Source organism: Telmatherina bonti, assembly GCF_933228915.1.
Source record: "Telmatherina bonti genome assembly, chromosome: 2".
Lineage (NCBI taxonomy): Eukaryota > Metazoa > Chordata > Actinopteri > Atheriniformes > Telmatherinidae > Telmatherina > Telmatherina bonti.
The window spans coordinates 28,416,174-28,437,838 of NC_136620.1; the positions used below are offsets into that span (position 1 = coordinate 28,416,174).

At 37.6% G+C, this 21,665-nt stretch overlaps 3 protein-coding genes across 5 annotated transcripts; 2 read left to right on the forward strand and 1 right to left on the reverse strand.

The window, feature by feature from the left end:
- Nucleotides 1-986: 986 nt before the first annotated feature.
- On the forward strand, nucleotides 987-8,126 carry gatd1 (glutamine amidotransferase class 1 domain containing 1). 2 transcript variants are annotated; one of them, XM_079260915.1, is made up of 11 exons: nucleotides 987-1,150; nucleotides 2,078-2,162; nucleotides 2,680-2,871; nucleotides 4,470-4,544; nucleotides 4,861-4,881; nucleotides 5,197-5,301; nucleotides 5,470-5,625; nucleotides 5,697-5,783; nucleotides 5,913-6,505; nucleotides 6,666-6,742; nucleotides 7,137-7,194. In XM_079260915.1, the coding sequence occupies exons 2-9, from the start codon at nucleotides 2,079-2,081 to the stop codon at nucleotides 5,970-5,972; spliced, it is 780 nt and encodes a 259-aa protein (XP_079117041.1). In that variant the 5' UTR covers nucleotides 987-1,150; nucleotide 2,078; the 3' UTR covers nucleotides 5,973-6,505; nucleotides 6,666-6,742; nucleotides 7,137-7,194. The 2 variants fall into 2 exon arrangements, with proteins under 2 accessions (XP_079117041.1, XP_079117040.1); XM_079260914.1 differs by lacking the exons at nucleotides 987-1,150; nucleotides 2,078-2,162; nucleotides 2,680-2,871; ... (3 more) ...; nucleotides 5,470-5,625; nucleotides 5,697-5,783 and adding exons at nucleotides 7,338-7,445; nucleotides 7,535-7,626; nucleotides 7,716-7,809; nucleotides 7,895-8,126 and having other exon boundaries at nucleotides 5,985-6,505; nucleotides 7,137-7,242.
- A 264-nt stretch (nucleotides 8,127-8,390) lies between these two features.
- Nucleotides 8,391-13,031, reverse strand: chid1 (chitinase domain containing 1). Of its 2 annotated transcripts, XM_079249507.1 has the most exons (12): nucleotides 12,689-13,031; nucleotides 12,436-12,579; nucleotides 10,877-11,009; nucleotides 10,758-10,802; nucleotides 10,569-10,675; nucleotides 10,422-10,483; nucleotides 10,239-10,328; nucleotides 10,020-10,121; nucleotides 9,725-9,874; nucleotides 8,898-8,978; nucleotides 8,773-8,815; nucleotides 8,391-8,678 (listed from the first exon to the last, which is right to left on the reverse strand). In XM_079249507.1, the coding sequence occupies exons 1-12, from the start codon at nucleotides 12,791-12,793 to the stop codon at nucleotides 8,580-8,582; spliced, it is 1,161 nt and encodes a 386-aa protein (XP_079105633.1). In that variant the 5' UTR covers nucleotides 12,794-13,031; the 3' UTR covers nucleotides 8,391-8,579. The 2 variants fall into 2 exon arrangements, with proteins under 2 accessions (XP_079105633.1, XP_079105634.1); XM_079249508.1 differs by lacking the exon at nucleotides 10,020-10,121.
- Nucleotides 13,032-13,216: 185 nt separating this feature from the next.
- On the forward strand, nucleotides 13,217-21,607 carry ighmbp2 (immunoglobulin mu DNA binding protein 2; the record flags this gene model as incomplete). Its single annotated transcript, XM_079249323.1, has 16 exons — nucleotides 13,217-13,322; nucleotides 13,816-13,894; nucleotides 15,007-15,176; nucleotides 15,262-15,457; nucleotides 15,547-15,644; nucleotides 15,766-15,929; nucleotides 16,031-16,231; nucleotides 16,311-16,458; nucleotides 16,540-16,714; nucleotides 16,940-17,122; nucleotides 17,205-17,323; nucleotides 17,434-17,528; nucleotides 19,986-20,109; nucleotides 20,203-21,015; nucleotides 21,098-21,297; nucleotides 21,410-21,607. The coding sequence occupies exons 2-16, from the start codon at nucleotides 13,818-13,820 to the stop codon at nucleotides 21,605-21,607; spliced, it is 2,961 nt and encodes a 986-aa protein (XP_079105449.1). The 5' UTR covers nucleotides 13,217-13,322; nucleotides 13,816-13,817.
- Between the last annotated feature and the right edge of the window lie 58 nt (nucleotides 21,608-21,665).

A 21,665-nucleotide genomic window follows, 5' to 3' on the forward strand; every position in this document is an offset into this window, starting at 1 on the left:
CCATAACAATTTGGGAAAACTGTAAGTACTGATCAGTTACAGCTGCATCACTTTTGTTTTTTCCAAAAAAAAGTATAGAAGTTTTAAAGCAGGGGTGTCCAAAGTTGGTCCTCGAGAGCTGCTGTTCTGCAGGTTTTTAGTGTTTCCCTGCTTCAACACACCTGACTCAAATGAAATGGATCCAACCGCCTATCTGCACAATGACTCATTAATGTAAATCAGGTGGGGATACATTGAAACACCTGCAACACTGTGACCTGAGGACTGGAGCTGGACACTCCTGTTTTCAAGTCTTATATCGTCCAATATTATAGGAATTCTTTCTGGAATAAATACGAGGAAAACAAAACATACATATTTGCTTAGATCCATACATATACTTAAATCCAGGTGGTGACTTCTTTTTTGTGTGGGACAGTGTATGTGTGTGTTCTGCAGGGGTTGTCAGGCATAGATACGAACTGAATGGGTATACTTAACATTATTTATTCATTTACATTCCTCCATTTTAGGATGTTGGTTACCAGACATAACCGACGACTTGAAGATGCTGTTTTATTGACTGAAGATGCTCCGCGACGAGGTTGCTGTGCCTACAATAAAAAGTAAAAAATAGGCTGTTGATGATGAAAGCTCCTAGTGGTCCAGTGACATCCCACTCAAACAATGACTTATCCTGTCCCAAAGTTACATGTTCTGACATTAAAATGAGACATTTATATCCGAACAAATTTACTGAATAACATCTGTAAAGTTTGTGTATTTTATATATTTTTGCATTTATAATATTTACAATAAAATATGGTATTGATGGATTCTTTTTTCCATGTCTTTTTTTTTTTTTTAGATTACTGGGTTAAAATATTGTAGAGAATTGTTTTGATGTCAGCTGAGTTCATGTGAATGTGAAACCAGAGGGGGGCAGGCAAGTCCTCCGGGTAGACCGTAAGGGGCGAGCTGCCTGTTGAGCCAAAAGAGGACAGACCTTCATACGCTTGTGTAGGAGGCTTGGGACGAACTTCAACTGAGAGCCTATGCTGTTGCAGTTCACCTTCAAAGATTGTTGCACTGTGGCACTGGGGTTAGTGGGATCTGTGAAGACATTACCCTGATAATCACCATCCATCTGAGGTCCACCATCTAAAATCAGGTAGGAGTATTTTGGGCTCAACAAGAGAGAGCAGTTTTTGCCATGACACAATAAGTTAAAAATAACTGAATATGAGGATGACGGTTGTTGTTTCTACTTGAGGTTATAGTTTGTCTGTCTTATATTTTAAAAGATTAATTGGAAACTTTAGTGGTATTATTTTTTTTTATTCCTTTGTCTTTGAGATATTCACTTGTGTCTCAAATTCATAACAGGAATCTTTCATGAGTCTCAGAATCCCAAGTTTTCTCAAAATAGAAGCAGAGAAAAGTTCACTTTAGGATAAAACCATACTGGCTAAATCAAGTTGTGTAAAAAGAAAAAAATCAACAGCGTATCATTGAAGAGTGAGAGTATCGGCTGAGGTTACAAAGGCAGGCGACATACATCTGTCTGCGTGACATATGACACAAGTCGTTAAGTATGTTTTTCTCAAAACATATTTGATTTCATCTGAGCTCTTTCCATTGCTCCAAGATGCGGTTTAAAATAAAACACTTTTACTTTTAGTTTGCTGTGAGATCAGAAATAATACAGCTTCAACAGAGCTGACAGTGAAAACAGCTCATTTATGCTGAATCTGAGTTTGAACTTCAACCAGGAAACATCTTTTCACAGCAAAGGTGGAACTAGACCACACTTGGAGAGGAAATCCTATTTGTAGATTGCAGCTAACCAGTTTCAGTCAGATACAACATTCACGCACTGGGCTTCATTCTAACTTCATGGAGTTATCAGAGCAGAAAACTGTGTGATAATCTTATCTTGTGGTGTGAAAGCAGTGTTTGGAGGTATTGCCAGTTTTCAGTCTCCTTACTACCAAATCCTCAGGATAAAAGACTTGAATATTTAATAGTGAATAATTTTCTTCCTTATTTATGATTTCTGTGATTGTGCACTACTGTATACAGTTATGTTGTTTTTCAGAATGGAAAGGCGAGGTGAAAAAACAAAGAACTGTGGGACAATTTGTCTGAAATATTTACTTTTTCTCTTCAACATTCTTTTCTGGGTAAGTTAAAGAAGAAAAGACTTTATCTTATAAATACACCCCAACAACTTAAAATAATGAACCTTAACAAATGCTGATATAAAGATTAAAAATGTAAAGTGTAACTAAGTTCAGAAATATGGATTATCATTGTCATCATATTATGATAATCATCTTAGCTGCCATTGGTAAGAAAAAAAGTGAATTTTTGAAATGTTACAATAGCTGAACAAAGTCTGTGCTTAAAACACAATCCAGTTTAAACATGTTTGTATTTTCTTAACTTTATTCATTTTAATTTCCTTTAGCGATTAAAACATAGAAAGATCTATGTTATTATAACAACAAAATATGCACCCAGAGATTTATGTCCTTTTGATAAGACAAACAAATTCGTCTCATGAGGTGAATGAAAAAAGGTTTTGCCTCTATTATAACTGAACTTCAGTAGCAAAGCTATAAATGTTTAGAAATATGTGAAGCATTCTTGATATGAGCATCTGGATTGAGTTGAACTGATCGTAGGACATTTTTTCAGCTGGCAGGTGGGGCTGTGCTGGCAGTGGGAGTGTGGACCCTAGTAGAAAAAAGCGACTACATCAGTTTATTGAATTCCAGCCTCTATTCTGCCTCAGCTTACATCCTGATAGCTGCTGGAGTCATTGTGATTGTGACTGGGATAATTGGATGCTGTGCAACTCTGAAAGAGATGAGGAGTCTTTTGATTGTGGTAAGGTGATCAGTCCAACAACACACTGGCTGTAACAGAAAAGATGGCTTCTGTTTACATTTGTCATTCTTCACACTAGGAACAAAGCTTATTTTGACATGTTGAATCAGAAGCCAAAACATATTTAAGTTCCTGTTTATACTCATGTTGCCCAGACCGAGTTGTGTATTGAAAGTTAATCCTTAGTGACCTTCTGTCTAGTCTGCCTGCATTCAGTGAAGCTCAATATGTCTGACGTGCCTGTCAGATATAACAGATAAAGTCATGCAGTGTATCTTTAAGAGTTTAGATTTAGAGTGCAGCTCATGCCAGAGGAATGGAGGGCATTGCAAGCGGCTGCTCTGACAGAAGAGAGTGAAAGAAAGACAGACTCTGAAATACATATCATTAGCGGAGTGGGGTTGGGGATGTGCACAAATCCTGAAGTACAGACGTTTTATTACCATATATGCAAGTATTCCCCCTATAACTTTTTCCAATTAATAACTTCATTTTATGCAGTTTAATTCCTTACTCACTGGGGAATCACTTATGCTTTGCTTTTGTAGTCATCTGCAAATTTAGTCATGCGGAAAAGAAAGCACATTCTCTGCCATATTTATGCTTTTACATATCAGATCATAAAAAATACCATCTAGCCTTTACTAGATGTAACAGTTACGCCAAAACACCATGAAACAACATCAGACACATCATGTCACAATTAATGTAACAAAAACCAAGTCAACACTGAGAAGCAGTTTGTGGAAGAAAAATAAATTCTCTGTTATTGCCATCACAGCATAAGTAGCAGCCGGGTGCTCCTAATCAAAGACAATTACCTGAACATCTCTGTAAAAGCAGAAATTGGGGCAGCTTGAGTTTGGAGTGTTTGTTAGTGTGTTAACATTTGGTCAAGGGGGAAAAATATTAGCAGTTATCTCAGAGAGGATGTTGCTTATCAAGCTGGAAAGAAATATGAAAACCACTATGAGTTCACAGTTTTACAATGAGAGAGACAACTCAGTAGGCAACATTCAAAATAGTTAATAATTTTCCCAGTACTGGATGTCTCAGCAGGCTCACTTCAAGATCAGGGAGTCCAATTCTAAGTGAATCTGCAAAAAGAACAAGAACTACATCTCAGATTATACATATTGAATACTCTATATAATGCATATATGATATACTTCAGTTTGCATTCTTATTAAAAAAGCATGACAGCATGGCTTAGGTTGGCAGAGCTTCATCTGAACAGACCACAAAACATCTAGAATGATGTCCTTTAAACAGACAAGACGAAAGCGGAGGTATTTAACTGTGATGCACAGCACTCTTATTTGTTGAAAACGAAACACGTTTTCACAAACACCTCATATAACCTGTCAAGCATAGAGGTTAGAGGTGATGATTTGGGATCACTTTGCATCTACAGCACATGTACACCTTGTACTTGTTAAGTCAACTGTACCTTACTTTGTATACTAAAGTATGGAGTCAAACCTGAGATCATTTGTCTGACAGCTGAGGTTTGACTGAACCTGAGCCATGCAAGAGGAAAATATGGGTATATCATATGAATAAAAGTATTAATAGGGTATTATTCCATTTCTTTATAGTATTTGGTTTTGTTGTTCTGCATTTTCCTTGTGGAAATCCTTGCTGGTATCCTGGCTTACATTAACTACCAAAAGGTGAGGAGCTTTTTCTTCTTCTGTGTTAATCACATTTAACCTAATGTATACATTAATAAACAGTTAATGTTTATTTAACAGTTATAAAAGCCTACTTACCCTTGTTTGTGTTTTGTATAGTCTTTTCACATTGTGCAATCATAAATACCATTCCATATTTTCTGTTATCCTTTTTCAAAGTTTAACCCTCTCATAGTTCTTTATTTACTAAATTCTTTTGTGAAACCTGCTCTGTTTGCCTTTCTGTGCACGCTCTTCATTTGTCCTTCTTTTCAGTCATTCTCACAGCTCTTTCTTTCCTCTTTTCTTGCTCCAGTGTTTCCCTTTCTGCCACCAGGTAATTTCCTGTGACATGTTTCTGTTTTATGTATATCTCTAACAGGTTCATATAAATTAGGCTTGTCTTTGCACTTTTCTATGATAGGAACCAAGGGTGTATGTATTAAACAAATCGATGTGAAGTGAACGTTTGGTTCAGAGACTGACAAAATATGTGCTCATATATTTTGAGTTATCTGGGGGCATTGCTCAGGTAGACTGGAATGTTACGGGTGAGGAAGGAAACTTGACCAGGGGCTATTTTTATGGACGGGAGGAGATGTGTCTGAGTCGGAATTTTTTCTCATACTAAAGTGCTTCTCTTGTCTTACAGCTGGATGAAGAGCTCAAACAGAACCTGCAGACGACCATGCAGCAGAAATACCAGCAGCTTGGAGAGGAAAGCATCACGCAGGCTGTGGACAAATTACAACAGGAGGTGTGGAACACTGATTTCTCTGCTTACTGGAGAAATGGGGGGGGGGGGGGGGGGGGGGGGATACTAACACCAGAAAATTCAATTTAAAAAGTTTCTTCCACTTTTTTTATTCTATTCTTATTATTCATTCTTTTTCTTTTGGAACTGCTTGAACTGCCCTCCTTACAGTTTAAGTGTTGTGGAAGTTACAATTTCTCAGACTGGAGAGACAGTGCGTGGGTCCAGACAGTGGGGAATCATGGGCTTGTTCCTGATAGCTGCTGTAAAACTCCTGGTGAACTCTGTGGTCACAGGAACCATCCCTCCAATATCTACAGGGTGGAGGTAGCACAAGTTCCCCATTTACTCTGCACAGCTTTTTATTGTAATACAGAAAGTTTCTCTTCCGCTCTCAGGGAGGATGCATCCAGAAACTCGAGGACTTCATTCTGAGTCAGTTATATATTCTTGGGGCAGTGGGTATTGGAACAGCTTTTCTCCAGGTAAGGCCATAACCAGTGGGCAAAACAGAATAACAACCATGTTTTTATTGTCTTGCAAAGCATGAGCAGCTGACCTGTGTTCACTGGATTTTTGTGTAAACTAACTAAGTTCCTTCTGTTTTATTTCAGCTTGTGGGGATGATATTCACTTGCTGCCTTTACCGTAACATCACAGATGACCCATATTAATCTTGGATTCTTTTTAACGTTTCAGTATTGAAAATCCAAATTAAATCAAAAATTGTTTTCTACAAAAAAACACCACAGACAATTTAATGCTGCTGGACAGCACTGCAAAATTACAGTGCATTCTTATGGATTGTGCACTTAATGAAAAAGAAATTACTTGAGAATTAATACATGGTGTATTTGTAGTTGGTGTTATCTTTGGTTTTTTTTTTTTTTTTTTTTTTTTGGTTTTTTTTTTTTTTTAACATACAAAGCATTTACTATGTAACTTAAAAATACATATCACAATTATATTTTGTTTGTTGAGCAAATAAAAGATACTTGAAAGTTCTCATTCACAATGAATTTCTCAGATATCCTTTTAGTCTCAACTTTTATCGTGAAAAGATCAAACCGGATGTTGTTGTCAGCTGACTCCACTTCCTCTCCAACATCGTTTTACACGCCAACATTTTGTTATCGACTCCAAGCAAATATTAATGAGATGTCGGCGAAACCAACCTGCTTAATAGTTGCGAGTGCGTCTCCTCAAGGTATGTCAATTTTGGTTTTCATAGTTTTGTTTGAAGCAAAACGAAGCTGTTCGCACTTAGCTGTGCTTTACGACATCATTTGCCACAGCTAGCTTAAAATAGCTCGGTTTTATATCATAACGTTTTTTACCACTCCCATGTTTGTGTTTTCTTTATTCAGGGGTATCAGCGAAATCTTTTCTTCAGTGCTTCAGTCTTTGTAGCACAGCGTTCAATCTGCAGACCGCCACACCTGGGGTAAGAAAAGTCTGACGTCAGCACGTTATTTCCATGACTCTGGCGTAGCAGTATCCCTGGCAGGTGCATCGTATGTAAAAAAAAAAAAAATAAACAAACAAAAAACTTTGTCTTCAGTGTTTTACGCCAAACGATTTATTTAAGTTTTCTCAGATTTAATTTTCTAAAATAGGATATTTTAAGATATATTTTCTTTTTTAAATTTACTTTGTAAACAAAGTAAACAGCTTCACTGATTTAATTTTTAACATCCATAATTAAAAATGCTTTATTATTTGTTAATCATGTCACTAGATAATTTTATATAAGTAATTTTCCCATGTTGTCATTGATGGGATCTCAGTTCTTCATTTGCGTATGTTGCCATGTTCCCATGTGTGCCTTTGACGTGCAGGGGAAGCCAATAGACTTTGTAGGAATCGATGAAAGCACAGCTAGATGGGTCCAGGACTTCAATTTGAAATCCTATGCAACACCAGCCAAACTGGAATCTATAGATGGTGAGATTATTTGTTTTGGTAACAGTTAGCTGTCTTTCTGTGAGCTATTGAGTTTGATTCTGCTGTAAATTACATGTCATGACAATCTTTCCAAGGTGCAAGATACCAGGCTCTGCTCATTCCCGACTGCCCTGGAGCACTGAATGACCTGGCTCACAGTGGATCACTGCACCGCATTCTCACACAATTTATCTCTCAACAAAGTGGGTGTGGGGCATGTTTTAAAACCTTTTGTCTTTTGTAGAAAACCTGTATGCATTCTGTTTTAAATATTTTTATCTTCTTTTTGCAGAACCTGTCTGTGCTGTGGGACATGGAGTTTCAGCTCTGTGTTGTGCCACTGAAGGGCAGATGTGGATTTTCTATGGTTACAGCTTAACAGGGGTTAGTATTCTTTAAAATCACTGGCCAGTTATGTTTTCCTACACTGTTTGCATATAATTACTGTAATCAGTAATTGTGTTTCTCAAAAGCCGTCAGTGTTTGAACTGGTGCGGAAGCCCGACTTTGCCAACCTGCCCCTGATTGTGGAGGATTTTGTAAAAGACAGCGGTGGATCATACACTGGTGAGCTGACATGCAGCACAGAAAAATACATTTTTAACAATTTTTTCACTGTATCTCAAACCAACTCATATTCTCTATTTTACAGCAAGTCAAGAAGATGCTGTGCACATGGTCGTAGACAGACACCTCATAACTGGACAGAATATGCAGTCAACATCCCTTGCAGTCAATAATCTTATTTTTCTATGTAATGCCAAATAAATGATGTTCCGTGTTTATATATATGTAATTACATCTTTGACAACCAGTAAAGATGCTGGTTCAGATATTTGGCTTATCTGCTTGTCTACAGTATTATAATAAATAAATACAAGTGACACTGTCTTGTGTTTTGATGGGTAAAAAAAAAAAGTAGTCTTGATGGATGAATCATCAGCTTGATCTGAGCTGAGATGATTCAGATTTAGAGAAAAAACAGTTCAAGAATTCGGAGCAAGAACAAACCCTTTCAGTTTATCTTCGCACATAATGATAATAATGTGCTTTTGGTGTTGAATGGAGATCAGTCGCTGTATTATTGAAACCATACAACTTAAGGAGAAAAGAAATAAAATATACTAAACTACACACCATTTGCTTCAAGTACCTTTTAAAATGAACAGACCCGTTTCATTCACACAGACAAGATTTCACAACAGTTTTATCCTCAAACAAGATGAGTATTAACTAAACCCTGTCAATACGTTGGTTCAGAGTTCATTTCACTTTGTAGACAAAAAACCCCCAAAACATTCCCACCGTTTTAAAATCTTTACCAAAAGGCCCAACATTCATAGGAGATCATAGAAATAATCCAGTCCTTGTCCAAGTTCCCATAAGGAAATTCCTGTTCCCAGTTCAGTGGCTAAGGAGACTCTTGAGTAGATTGACTATAAAATAAAATGAATATTGTTAATCATTTTGTTCTACTGCTAACAAAGTTTATGTTCCTTAAAATACAAATTTACAATTTCATAGTTTTACCTTTAATGATGGATAGTACACCACATGCTTCACTGCATTGTTCCTGATTTAAAAGGGAGATAAAAGATCTTTAGAGACACATCTGCTTGATTTTAAGTAACATTTCGCTGATATAATACTCGTACCTTTTGTAGCTGAAATAATGTTCAGCAGAATATTCATCCCAAATAATTTTTGGTCTTTGTTCTCGCAAAATCTCAATGTACCTGCAGGAAATCACAGAGACATGAAGTGTTAATAAGCACTTTTTTACAAGCACTTCTTTCCCCCTTTTTTACCATCTTTAATAACTTAACTGGCTGTGAGTGATTTTTTTTCTTTTACAGAAATACTTGATCTAAAAATATTTAATATAATAGTTTAAAAAGATTTTAAAAGGTGTAATTCACTGAAATATAAGAGGCACTGCGTATATTCAATAAAAGTGTTTCATGGTTGTGACATCTTCATACATCCCTGTGTAGTCTGCAGATCATCTGTGCTTGAGGTTACATAAGATGTAATAAGGATTAGCCCTATAGTCTGAAGTGTACCTCAGTCTGTGCCCATGGCGGGGCGTTGTGTGCATTGTGGGTAATGCTTGTACCATGTTTTGACCAAAACATGATTGTGTGTAGTAAAAATAAATTTAAAAAAAGATTGTCTCCGAAAGAAACTCTTCCAATGGTGCTTTACACTAAACAACTTCAGAATTCAGTTTGTTTATAGATGCAAATATTACTTATAAAAATCTCAAAATAAGGTACTGATAATACCAAATAATTAAAAACAGTCTGAAATCCTAATTTACTGCTCAGTAAAATGTAAACTTTAATCATATGGAGAAAAGATGAGTAAACAAAGAAGGGATTATGGGTTTCACCTCAGATCTTGTAAAGGACAGTAAAAAGTCTGAAATCACAATTTAAGATACTAAATGTGTAAATAGTATTCCACTAAAGTAACAGTTTACCTTCCTCCCAGGATTGGTTCTGTTCCCTGGCTTGAAAAATCAAGGCCATAAAAATTTAGTCCAAGCAAGATCTTTTGCCTCCACTGGGTGCTGGGCGCTAGCTGAAGAACACAGTCCCTGACCCACGGCAGAGGAGCGCTTGGCCCTGGCCTGTGAAAAAACGTTGAAGGCAGAACTCAGGACATGTTTGCATAAATCATGGGATGTTTTTTTTTTTTTTTTTTTTTTTTTTTTAGCAGTCTGTAAAATTCCTGCCTCTAAATAAAGAATAAGAAAGTAGTAGATATGCATTCACTTGGCACCACTGGAGTAATCGTATGTCATGAGGCTGAATCCATCAACAACGGGGGCCAACTGCTCAAACTCCTCCCTGCCAAACATCCCAGGCTGCCCCGTGCTGTTAGTTACAAAAGATTTAAAAACAAGCATGGATATCAAGGTTGACTGATTCATTCATTTATTTTCTTTTTATTTATAGTTTCTAAGAAAAAAAATGCTGAACAAAATTATTCACCTTGTCACAGCTGGTGGAATAACAAGAATACAGTCTAATTTCTTTACTTTGAAAGTCTCACAAATGTGTTTGACCAAATGGACCAGCTCCCTACAAGTGGAAAAATAATATTTGATGACAGTGAGAATTTCATTACTCATTTATCCAAAAAAAAAAAAAAAAATCTGTATTTCACAGACTCACTTTCTTTTGTTGCCTCCCAGCTGGCTCCAAAGCTCCAAAGTAAAGCCATCAAAGCCCTCGGTCTGAAAGACCACAGTGTTCACATCAGAGACACAGAAAAAATACAATGTTTTAAACGGGTTCAACATAAACACATAATTAAATTACCTTTGCTACATCCACCAGCTCACTTGCCAGTTCCTCAATTTCATCCTCACTGCCCAGCACACTCATGTAATCCTGGTAGGACCAGCCATCAAATAACAGACGAGGCACTGAGGTTAAAAGAGAGGAAGAAAATGAAGGAAATGTTAAATAATATGCAACTTGTCCTAACCCTTATTTATATGTACTCACCCATCTTGACTTTTTTGTTTGCCTTGCGTACTGCTTTCACCCAGCCTGCAAAGACAAACAGATCACTTCACCTTTTGTATAACAATGGAGGCTTAACATTTGACAAGTTGCCTTTCTACCAGGATCATGATCGTGGAGTCCCGTAACATCAAAGGTTTCAGGTCCTCGTCTGTGGAGCTGAAGCCACACTGGAGATACAGACGTCATTTTGGAGCCAAATGTCTTGGCAACGTCATAGCCATGGGAATTCCACTAAAACACAGATTTAACAATTGATGTGTGGGTTGTGCATGACTTTATGTTTCTGGAGCATTGCAGAAAACAACATCACGCTTACAAAGATACTGCTTGAGCTGTGAGCTACTGAATACAAATACCTTGTTTAGAAGTTTGCTGCCTGCTCAAGACATAAGAGGCTGGGCTGAGAGTCGCTTCTAGTCCAGTTACTCTGTAACTAATGTTTTGTAGTCTACTTACTTTTTAATAGAGGTCTTCAATGCTGGTTTGTAACAGAAGTCTTCTAGTCTAGCTACTTTTTAATAGAGGTATTCTATTCTAATTATTCTGTAACAGAGGCTGTCTATTATAGTTACTCTGTTACAGAAATCTTCTAGTTGCCTTTTAAAAGATGCCTTCTAATTACTCTGAAATAGATGTCATTTAGTCCTCATGTCTACCTACTCTGCAACAGAGACCTACTAGTCTAGTTACTCTGCAACAGAGGTTCTTCAGTTGTCTAGTCAAGTTACTCTGCAACAGAAGTCTTCCAGTCTCGTTACTCTGTCATAGAGATCAGGGCATCTGAACTGCACTGGATTTATTTGTGTACAATTTAATATTTTAATAAAACATCAAATCTGTATCACACTCAACACTTCCCTGACTCATAGTTTGCATAAAAGCAGAACAATGGGAATGCGTGTCTCCCGGTGTACCAAGATGACCAGGTACCTCCTCTCTGGAAGGTGTTTACTGAGACTACTGCTGGCAGATTATACAGTTAAAGACTAAAGCGACTTAATGGGTTTGATGTAAAATCTTGAGTCAGACCTCCTGGTACTTTAGGACAGTGTCACTCATGGTCTTTAGGACTCCCTGCATGTTTGAGATGTTTCCATGTTTTAACACACCTGACTGAAAGAAATGTCTTATTAGCTGGCTTGCAAAGACCTTGGCAAGCAGTTCAATTAATCTGAATAATTTGTTCCAGAGTTGGAAAATGAAAGGCAGGGGATTCCTGAGGACCAGGATTGAGAAACAGTTAAATGACTAAGGAAAGTGGGACCTAAGGCCCTGAAAGGGACCAGCAAATCATGACACATTAAAGTGCAGGATTATATTTTCAGAGCAAAATACAAGAAGACATTGGCTCCTGCAACCATGTGGAATAGTTTAGGATTGTAGCAACCTGATTATTATAGTCATGATAACTGTAAACTCATTGTATCCCCCGAAAATAAATTACTTTTATAATCTCTGTTTTATCACTTTATAACTTAGTATATAAAAATCCTTTAATGAAACAGAAAGAGACCCACTATTTACTGCCATGTCGAATTTATGAATACTAAAATGAAGTCTCAAATGCATCTTTAGATGCTGTATTAGCCATGTTATCACATTTTGAACAAGAAAAAGAGATGGTATCGACACATTAGTGACTGAATTTCAGGCTTACAGGCGTGACATATCCAAGCACTGGTCCTTGAAATGTCTTCTTGGTGTGGAGACAGTGTCTTTTTTCCTCCCTCACTACGTCTTTCCAGTGAAGATCTGACACAACAAGGCCTCTCTCCAACACAGACAGATCAGCTGGGGATGTCTAAATGGTGACACACAGGAGTAGTGAGTATTTAACAAGGAATATCTGTTTGAGCCGACAGCAATATCAGCTCATACAAATGCACAGGTACATAGCCGCAGGTACTCACCTCTGCTTCAGCTTTATGCGACTTCTTTGCATCCGTTTTGGACAGCGTGGCATTCACCATCCAGAAGCACGAGACTACATGCAGCAACAATAAAGTCGCTTTCATTTTCAGAAAAACTCAGCGAAAATGTGCAAACACAAACTGTCTGGCTCAAGACTAAAGGTTTGCAATGCGACTGTTCCTTGTTTCCTTCCTGACTCAGTTGGGAAAGATTACAACCCAGCATATCCTGAGGTTTGAATTCACACGGCACATCGATCCCAAATGACCCGGTTCATATTCACTTTGCAAAGATATTTAACCTGATTATATGATAAGCCACGTAGCTTTCTGTTACAGTGATAAAACGCTGTTGGACAACTTAGCTCAACGTGTTTGGGGGGCTGTCAACAGATTTGGGCAACTTCCGCTTACTGAGTTTTTTCAAATTAAAAGTGATTAAACGGGGAGAAGTCATCTCCGCCGGCAGGTGGCGGTAGAGCCAACATGGAAACCGGATGACCCAAAAGGATGACAAGAGAAGTTAAACAAACCTGCTGATGTCACGCATGGTGAGGTTACACAGGAGATATTAGGATATTAAAACAACTTTGTGATTATTCTTTATCCCCTGCAGGATCTTACAGATGTCAAGGTAAGCGATTCAGCTTTCAGCACACACTCAGCATGAGTGTAGTTTTTTCTAGCTACCTTGTCACCTTATTTATCGTTCATATAAATAAAAAGTTGCACTTATACATCTTGTTACCAGTCTATAGCTGTGCTGTTTCTTTTTCTAATACATAATACACAATAATGCATGTATGTAAAACATTGGAATCACGTTGTAGTACGTTATGTATTGTCTGTCAGCGCAGTTTGGGAATACGTTTTTAAAATTCGTTTATTTGATTCATTTATGTATTTTTACCACATGGATATGTTGTACCTTAAGAGGATGCATTTTCCTACTGAATTTTCTGTATTAATAATTTATTTCATATTCCGTATTTAGTAACAAAGACCCAGATATACGTTGAATTCAACCATGTGATTAATCACTAATCTAAGCTGCTGTGTATGGTATAAGAGGCACTAACTTGTTTTGGGGAATTGGTCGTAATGTTGTTTTGTTTTTTCATATTGAGTGATGGCTGTAGAGAAATTTGTGTCTAAGACCCTCGAGCTTCTACAGGAGGAGCGGGAGGCTGAAATAGAGGAAACCAGGTATGAACTGTACATCAACATCGTAACTGGCATATTTAACAAGACAGAGGCTTATCTTAGTCATTTTGTCCTGTATATTTTGTTAGACAGATGGAGAAAAATCTATTTGGAAAATTGAACATCAGTGGTATTGGTCACCTTTTACAAACATTTCCCACAATGTTTTGTGAATCAGGTTCTTCTTCTAAAGAAAGGATATACAGTTGTTTCTCAGGGACTTTGGTTATATGTTGATGTTTGTTTAATGCAGGGGTGTCCAGCTCCTGTCCTCGAGGGCCACAATCCTGCAGGTTTTCCATGTATCCCTTCCTCAAAACACCTTACTAAAATGAATCAGTCATTGTACAGAAAGTTACTGGCTGTTCATCCATCCATTCAATGGAAGCCAGGTGTGTTGGAACAGGAATACATTAAAATCCTGCAGGACAGTGGCCCTCGAGGAATGACTTTGGACACCCCTGGTTTAATATCTTATAGTTAAATGAAACATTTCACAGTAACCCAACTTTTTTTGAAGGACAAAATTTGTAGTCATGTATAATAAGTATTTTAAACAGGGTTCCCCAACTCCCAGTCATCGAGGCTACCATCCTGCAACACATCTGGCCCAAATCAATGGCTCATTAATAGGCAGGTGCAGAAGATTGATGGAGAACCTTTTCTTTTGAATCAAGTGTGTTGTACCAGAGAAACAGTTAAACCTGCAGGATGGTAGCCCTCGAGGACTGGAGTTGGGGATCCCTGTTGAAAATCATAATTGAGAGTATGGTGCTCGCTGAAGGCAAAATATTTAGTTTCTGTCCACGCTAAACTTTTGGCATCATTATGTGAACTCCCTATATATTGTCATTTGCTGACATTTCAATGAAAATTTATTAGAAATATAAAATGAAATAATTTTCACATACATAGATGTTACTGAGGGAAATCCTTTCATGAACTGTGTGTGTCGTGCTGGCTGAGTACTTTTTGTATTTATCTTTAGAAATGCTTGATAACTAAGGTGAGCTATTAGCATTAGTCCAAATGGTTTTAAAAACATTACTTTAAAAAGTAATCATTCCTGATACCTGATTATTCTATATAAAGACAATATACGGTTGTGCTCTCAGGATATGGCAGGAAAATATTTCCCTGAAAGACCTCCAAAACAAAGGAGTTTGCCTGTTAAAACTACAGATTGGAAGTCAGTCCACAGGCCTGTATGGTCGCACAGTTGTCATCCTCGAGCCAAGAAAGCATCTTGGTTTCTCATCTCTTCCAAGCAACAGCTTTGGACCAGGTGAGATGGAAAGTTAAACATCAGGGTTACTGGAAACTTGACTTCATGTTTTACTCACTGCGTGAATCATGGCTTTTTTTCCCAGGTGATATAGTTGGCCTGTATGACATCTCTGGATGCACTGCAACCTCACAGATCTGCACAGGGATTGTAACAAGAGTCAGCCAGACGTCCATAAGCGTGGCTTTTGATGATTTAAAGGATGGTGGCAGTTTTGATTCAGATGCTCTTTACAACCTCTTAAAACTAGCTAATGATGTCACCTATAAAAGAATGAAACAGTAAGTAATGTCTGAATGTTGCATGTCATGGATGAGTGTAAAATCTGGTATAGAATCATCTTAATTTGGCAATGTGTTTATGTTTGTAGTGCCTTGAATGCTTTAAATGGATACAGGAATGGACCAGCAGCCAATATGATTGATGTTTTCTTTGGAGACACACAACCGTCTTCTCATTCACAGCCAAGTAATAAACTTTGCTTAATTTATCTCATAAAAATTTTCCTATTAATGACTTCAACACTTAGAAATCAGTAATAATTTTTCTGTATTCATAGTATTTCTTTTGTTTGTTTTTGTTTTATTAGATGAAGTTAAATTTTTCAACCTAAACTTGGATGATTCCCAGAGAGAGGCTGTGTCTTTTGCTCTGTCACAAAGAGAACTGGCGGTGATTCATGGACCCCCAGGCACTGGGAAAACGACCACTGTGGTAGAAATCATCCTGCAAGCAGTCAAACAAGGCCAAAAAGTACAAAAACATTCGTTTTGTCACAGATTGCTGTATGTGTGACTTCACTGACTTATTCTGCACAGAAACATTTTGATAACTGGGCTCTTCTGACTCCGCAGGTCCTCTGCTGTGCTCCCTCAAATGTTGCTGTGGATAATTTAGTGGAAAGGTTAGCCCGGTGCAAGGCCAAAGTCCTGCGACTGGGTCACCCTGCCAGACTGCTGGAGTCCATCCAGAAACACTCACTGGATGCCATCCTCGCTCAGAGTGATAATGCAAACATCATTGCTGACATTCGTAAAGATATCGACAAAGCATTTGTGAGTACTGTATTGTCTTTGCTCAAAGCTGCAAAAAGGTGTGGTATTATAATGGTAATCTGGTTTTATCTTGTTTAAGATGGGGGCAAAGAAGGTGCCAGAAAGAGGAGAGCGGGTGAACTTTAGACGAGAAATAGGGGAACTGAGAAAAGAGCTGAAAACCAGGGAAGCAGCTGCCATCACTCAGATCCTGAAGGGTGCTGATGTTGTGTTGTCAACCAACACTGGTCAGTACAGGGACAAAAATGCCTTTCAGTTGTAGCAGAGATGATGAAAGGCAATCAGAAAGCACTTGTCTGTGTCTGCAGGTGCTTGTGATGATGGCCCTCTGAAGTTCCTGCCAGCAGAGCATTTTGATTGGGTGGTGATTGATGAGTGCGCTCAGGCCCTGGAGAGCAGCTGCTGGATCGCCCTGCTCAAAGCACGCAAGTGCATTCTGGCTGGAGACTACAAGCAGCTACCACCTACTATAAAATCACAAACGTAAAGCTACATTTTTTTTCTCTTTTTACAGTTTTCCTGTTTCCTCACTGACTTCCTGTAATTACTGCTTTTTGCACTGTTGCAAATGCATCTCTTCCCTAACGCACATATATTTATTAGACAAAAATAATTTCTGTATTCAAAGAAGGAAGTTAATTTTAAAGTGTTTGTTTGCATACCTTCATGCAGATTGGTTCATATTCTTCTCGTATATTACTGATCCAGGGCTGCGTCAAAAGGCCTGTCTCTGAGTCTCATGGAACGGGTTATTCAGATGTATGGCGACTCGGTGGTCCGTATGCTCACAGTCCAGTATCGCATGAACAGTGCCATCATGGAGTGGGCCTCCAAAGAGATGTACCAGGGAAGACTAACTGCTCACAGCTCAGTGGAGAGACATTTATTAAAGTGAGTATTTACAAAGAGAGAAGCCAGTGCAGGATCTGTTTTTTTTCTTTTAAAAAATTAACTCCTGATTTATTTCCAACAGGGATTTAGGAAGTGTTGCCTGTGTTGAAGAGACCAGCACTCCTCTTCTCCTGATTGACACAGCAGGGTGTGGTCTGAGTGAGATGGAGGTCACAGATGAGCAGTCCAAAGGCAACAAAGGTGAAGAGATTTTATTGGAAATAAAGAAATCGATAGATGGAAAAAATAAAGTGAATGCTTGTACTGATTAGGTGGTGTGACGTTAAACCAAGTGTTTCTTGCTTCTTCAGGTGAGGTAGACATTGTTGAACTGCACATAAAGGCCTTGACTGAAGCTGGAGTCAAAGCCAAAGACATTGCTGTTATTGCTCCATATAATTTACAAGTAAGTCCCAGATTTGCTGCAACTCAGTTAGTGTAAATATCTTATGTCAGTGATTAACTTTTGTTTTGTTTTAGCTTAAGACAAAAGAGAGAAAAAAAAACAAGCAATTGACCAAATGGAGAAATATACTTTTATATAAGCTCCACAATGAAAACTAAGACAATTTGCTAAAAGGCAAATTTATTTGTATAGCACAATTTGACAGGGGTTTTTCAGAGTGTTTACAGAGAGATTAAAACATTAGAAAATAAGAAGCATAAGTTAAAATAAAAAATGAGAGAAAGGAAAAAAAAATGGATGAAAACTGTGCAGATTTGGACTTTAAAATAAACTACTACAGTACTTTTCCTGCAATAAAATGTAACACAAAGTGCTGAGTTGAAATTGTTGAAATGCAGCTGATAGCAGGTGGGTCTTTAACATACATTTAAATATACTGAGTGTTTCAGCTGATCTGAAGCTGAGAAACAAACATGATGCATAATATAGAAAACATAGTAAGCATGTAGTGCAATAAAAATGTTGGGGGAAAAGTATAAAATATTACACAAAATAGATAATTATATTAACACATAAAAAGAACAACAGAAATCAATTATTTAATGAGCTTTAAATGTTAACGTAGAGTAAAACAAAGACCTAGTGATGAAGAAATCAGTAATAATTAATGATACTGCAGTGTGAAAAGCTGGAAAAATGTTGAAAGTATATTCAGTTTGGAAGGATTTCTCAGCAGTATCACTAAATCTGAGGAGCATCAGTTTTTAAAAAAGCTTTTCTGACAGGTAAAATAGTAAAAATACTGCGTTCTTATATGAAAATAGTACATTTTATGTGGAGCTTTTCAAGTTTTACTCAACATTCAGATCACTTTATGATCCAAGACATGATCCAACCACACACACACAGGACACAGGTTTTAACCTACACAGTGCTTTTTCCTATTTACATGCAGTTATATATTCATGCAGATAAATTAATTGTTTTCAATATGAAGTTCTCGACATGAGGACAGAGAATTTGACTGAACCATCCTCCTTTAAAAGGACAATTAAATCTGTGTCCATTTTTACTCCATACTTTCTTTCTTGTTGGTTTGAACAGTCCTACTCTATCTGGAGTTGGTTTTCTTATCTAGTCCTGTATACCAAACATCAGAACCTCTCATTTTCTTCGGGCCGAGCTGTAAAATAAACCCCACACTTCTTAGTGTTTATGATTTACAGCTGTCAGTCATTCACCTGTCATTGGAAGAGCTTATGATCCTTAGCACAGCTCTGGAAATCAGCACCATGCCTCCTGATAACACTGACCAGGAATAGGTGGAAAATGCCTCTTTCCAAAGAATAACACATTAACTCAGTGTCTGCAGTGTCTGGACAGTGATTATGTAAAGACACTATATTTTTTTCTACCCATAAAACTATTTGGTAAACCAGATTAAAGCAGTTCTGTACAGGCAGACATCTTGTAAGTAAACTGTTGTAGTTGTTCACAATATCAAGAATGGTGCCAGAACTGAAAGTTTGCTGCCCAGACTTAGTCATCTCCCTCATACAGTATATGTGTGTCTGAAACTAATGAATTAATACTGGAATATAAAATGCATTTAGTTTGGTCTTAAAATAAACTATATGTTAAAAAATCTAGCCTCGTGTCTTGAATTTATCATGAAACTGAAAATAGCAGCAAAAATTCTCAGCTTAAACTGTACAACATGTTTTTTTTACATAGCGGAAGACTCTCATTGTTATGTTCTTATGTTCAAGGCTATTCTTGGTCTGTTTCCTCCATAATTACTGACTAAAATATTTCAGACAGCTCAGGAAATTTTTGTCTACATATTCTAGATCTATCCCTGATCTGTTCTCAGAATCAATACTAACCAGGGAAGAAGGGCATTTACATATGCTCTTCCTGTTGCTTGGAATCCGCTTCTACACCGCTTGTAAAAAATAAAGCTGATTTTGATGAATGATTTTAAAGCAGTTTATCCAACTTATAAGAATAGATGCACCTTTTTTTTTTTTTTTTTTTTTTTTAAATCGTTTTTTATCATAGCAATTTCTGACAACAGTTAATGTTTTTTTCTATTTACTGATTTATTATTACTATTACTCATAAATGATGATATATTGTAATGCATTTGTTAAACGTCTGAATGTTTTGTGTGCAGCTGTGCTGTTGCTGCTGTCATGGTCAGGACGTTCTTGCTAAAGAGATCCTTGATCGCAATTAAACTTTTAATAATTAAACAGCCAACTGTGAATTTTTAGGTATTCATCATTCATCTGAACTAATATTGTAAAATTGTTTTGTATTTTAAAAATATATTAACTAAAACATTCACTTTGATAAAAGTCGACGACAGAGCTTTTAAAACAAAAATAAGAAAATTGCTAAAGTGCTTTTAAGGGGGGGAAAAAAAGCATCTCTGATGTTTTCATCCTTGTTAAGGTGGATCTTCTGCGTCAGAAACTTTCAGCACAACACCCCGAGCTGGAGATAAAGTCTGTGGATGGATTTCAGGGAAGAGAAAAGGAAGCTGTTGTGTTGTCGTTAGTTCGGTCCAATAGAAAAGGTGACTTCTGAATGTGATGAGCTTTTCATTGTTCCACATTATTAACCAAATCATATTGACTTATTTTTAAATACATTTATTTCTTTTCTATAGGTGAAGTTGGATTTCTGGCAGAGGACAGAAGGATAAACGTTGCTGTCACTCGTGCGAGACGCCATATAGCTGTGGTGTGTGACACGCAAACAGTTCAGAATCATCCTTTCTTAAAATCTCTGATCAGTCACATGACAGAATTTGGTGAAGTCAGGACTGCATTTGAATACCTTCAAGATATTGTGCCGCAGAACTACGCTCGTGATCACAAAGACACAATAGCCACATCTTCCAGCACTTCCACATCTACCAAACAAAAGACCAGAGATCAGCCTTCCAGAAAGGCAAAACAGGGACAGAAGAAACCTACTGGAGACATCAGTAAGGAAAATACTGCTGGTTCACAGAAACATACAAAATGCCACACAGCAGCTTTGACAGGGCAAGAGCAGAACAAAAGTAGATATGCTGACATCAGAGAGCAGGTGGAAAGCTTTATAAAGGACTTAAATCAGAGTGATTTACAGTTCCCATCAACATTTAACTCGCATGATCGGCTGCTAGTCCACCAGATCGCTGAGGAGCTGGGTCTTGTTCATGAGAGCAAAGGAGAGGGCAGCAACAGGTGGATCACCGTCTCCAGACCTGTTAAGTCTGCACCAGCTGAGGAGATAACACAAGAAGAAACAACCCAAAAGGCCGAAACGGCCTCAGATCTGCAAAATGAGTCGTCGTGTCAACCTCCATTAGACCTGAAAAGTTTACATTTGGAGAGAATGAAAAGAGAGGCAGAGAAAAGGGAAGAAATCGCTCAACAAAAAAAGCTACAAAACTTTCCTGCAGCTCAGGGACAGCAAACAAAGAAGGCCAAAGGTTTGTATCAGTATTATCTGAGAAAATGTTTTCTGATACGTCCAGTAAAAAAAAAATCCACCATGCATCTGTTTACTTTCAGGGAAAAACAAAACCAAGGCAGGTGCCTGTGACATCGCTGTTGCTGCTGCTCCGGATGATGACTTTGACTCTCTCATCAGTGCTGTCATGAAGGCTGACAGTGTTTGTAGTTTTATTAAGTGTAAAGCATCTGTATTAACACTCGGACAGCTTTGCTTGTTCTGCAACAGGCAATATTGTCTCAGTCATCATATACCAGAGGTAAGAGGCACACTTCAAGACAGAATTTTACTAAAATAAAACTTTATTAACTGCTGAAATATGAAAACAATTGAGATGGTTTGTACCGTTTTCCTTAAAATCTATATTTTAGGTTCATGGCTGTGGAGACCAGGCCAAGTCTCATGCCCGGATGAGAATAAGCAGGGAGGGTGTTCTGTATGCTGGGAGTGGGAAGAAAGACAAATCCATGGATCCCAATAAGAAAGCTCATTTGCAAAGAAAACTGGACTCTAAATTAAAAGATATGGCATCACAGAGGAAATCGAAGATCAAGGATAAGGATGGTTGAACAGCTCTGCAGTTTAACAGATGTGAGGATTTTCTTCTGTAAAATGTTATCAAATGTT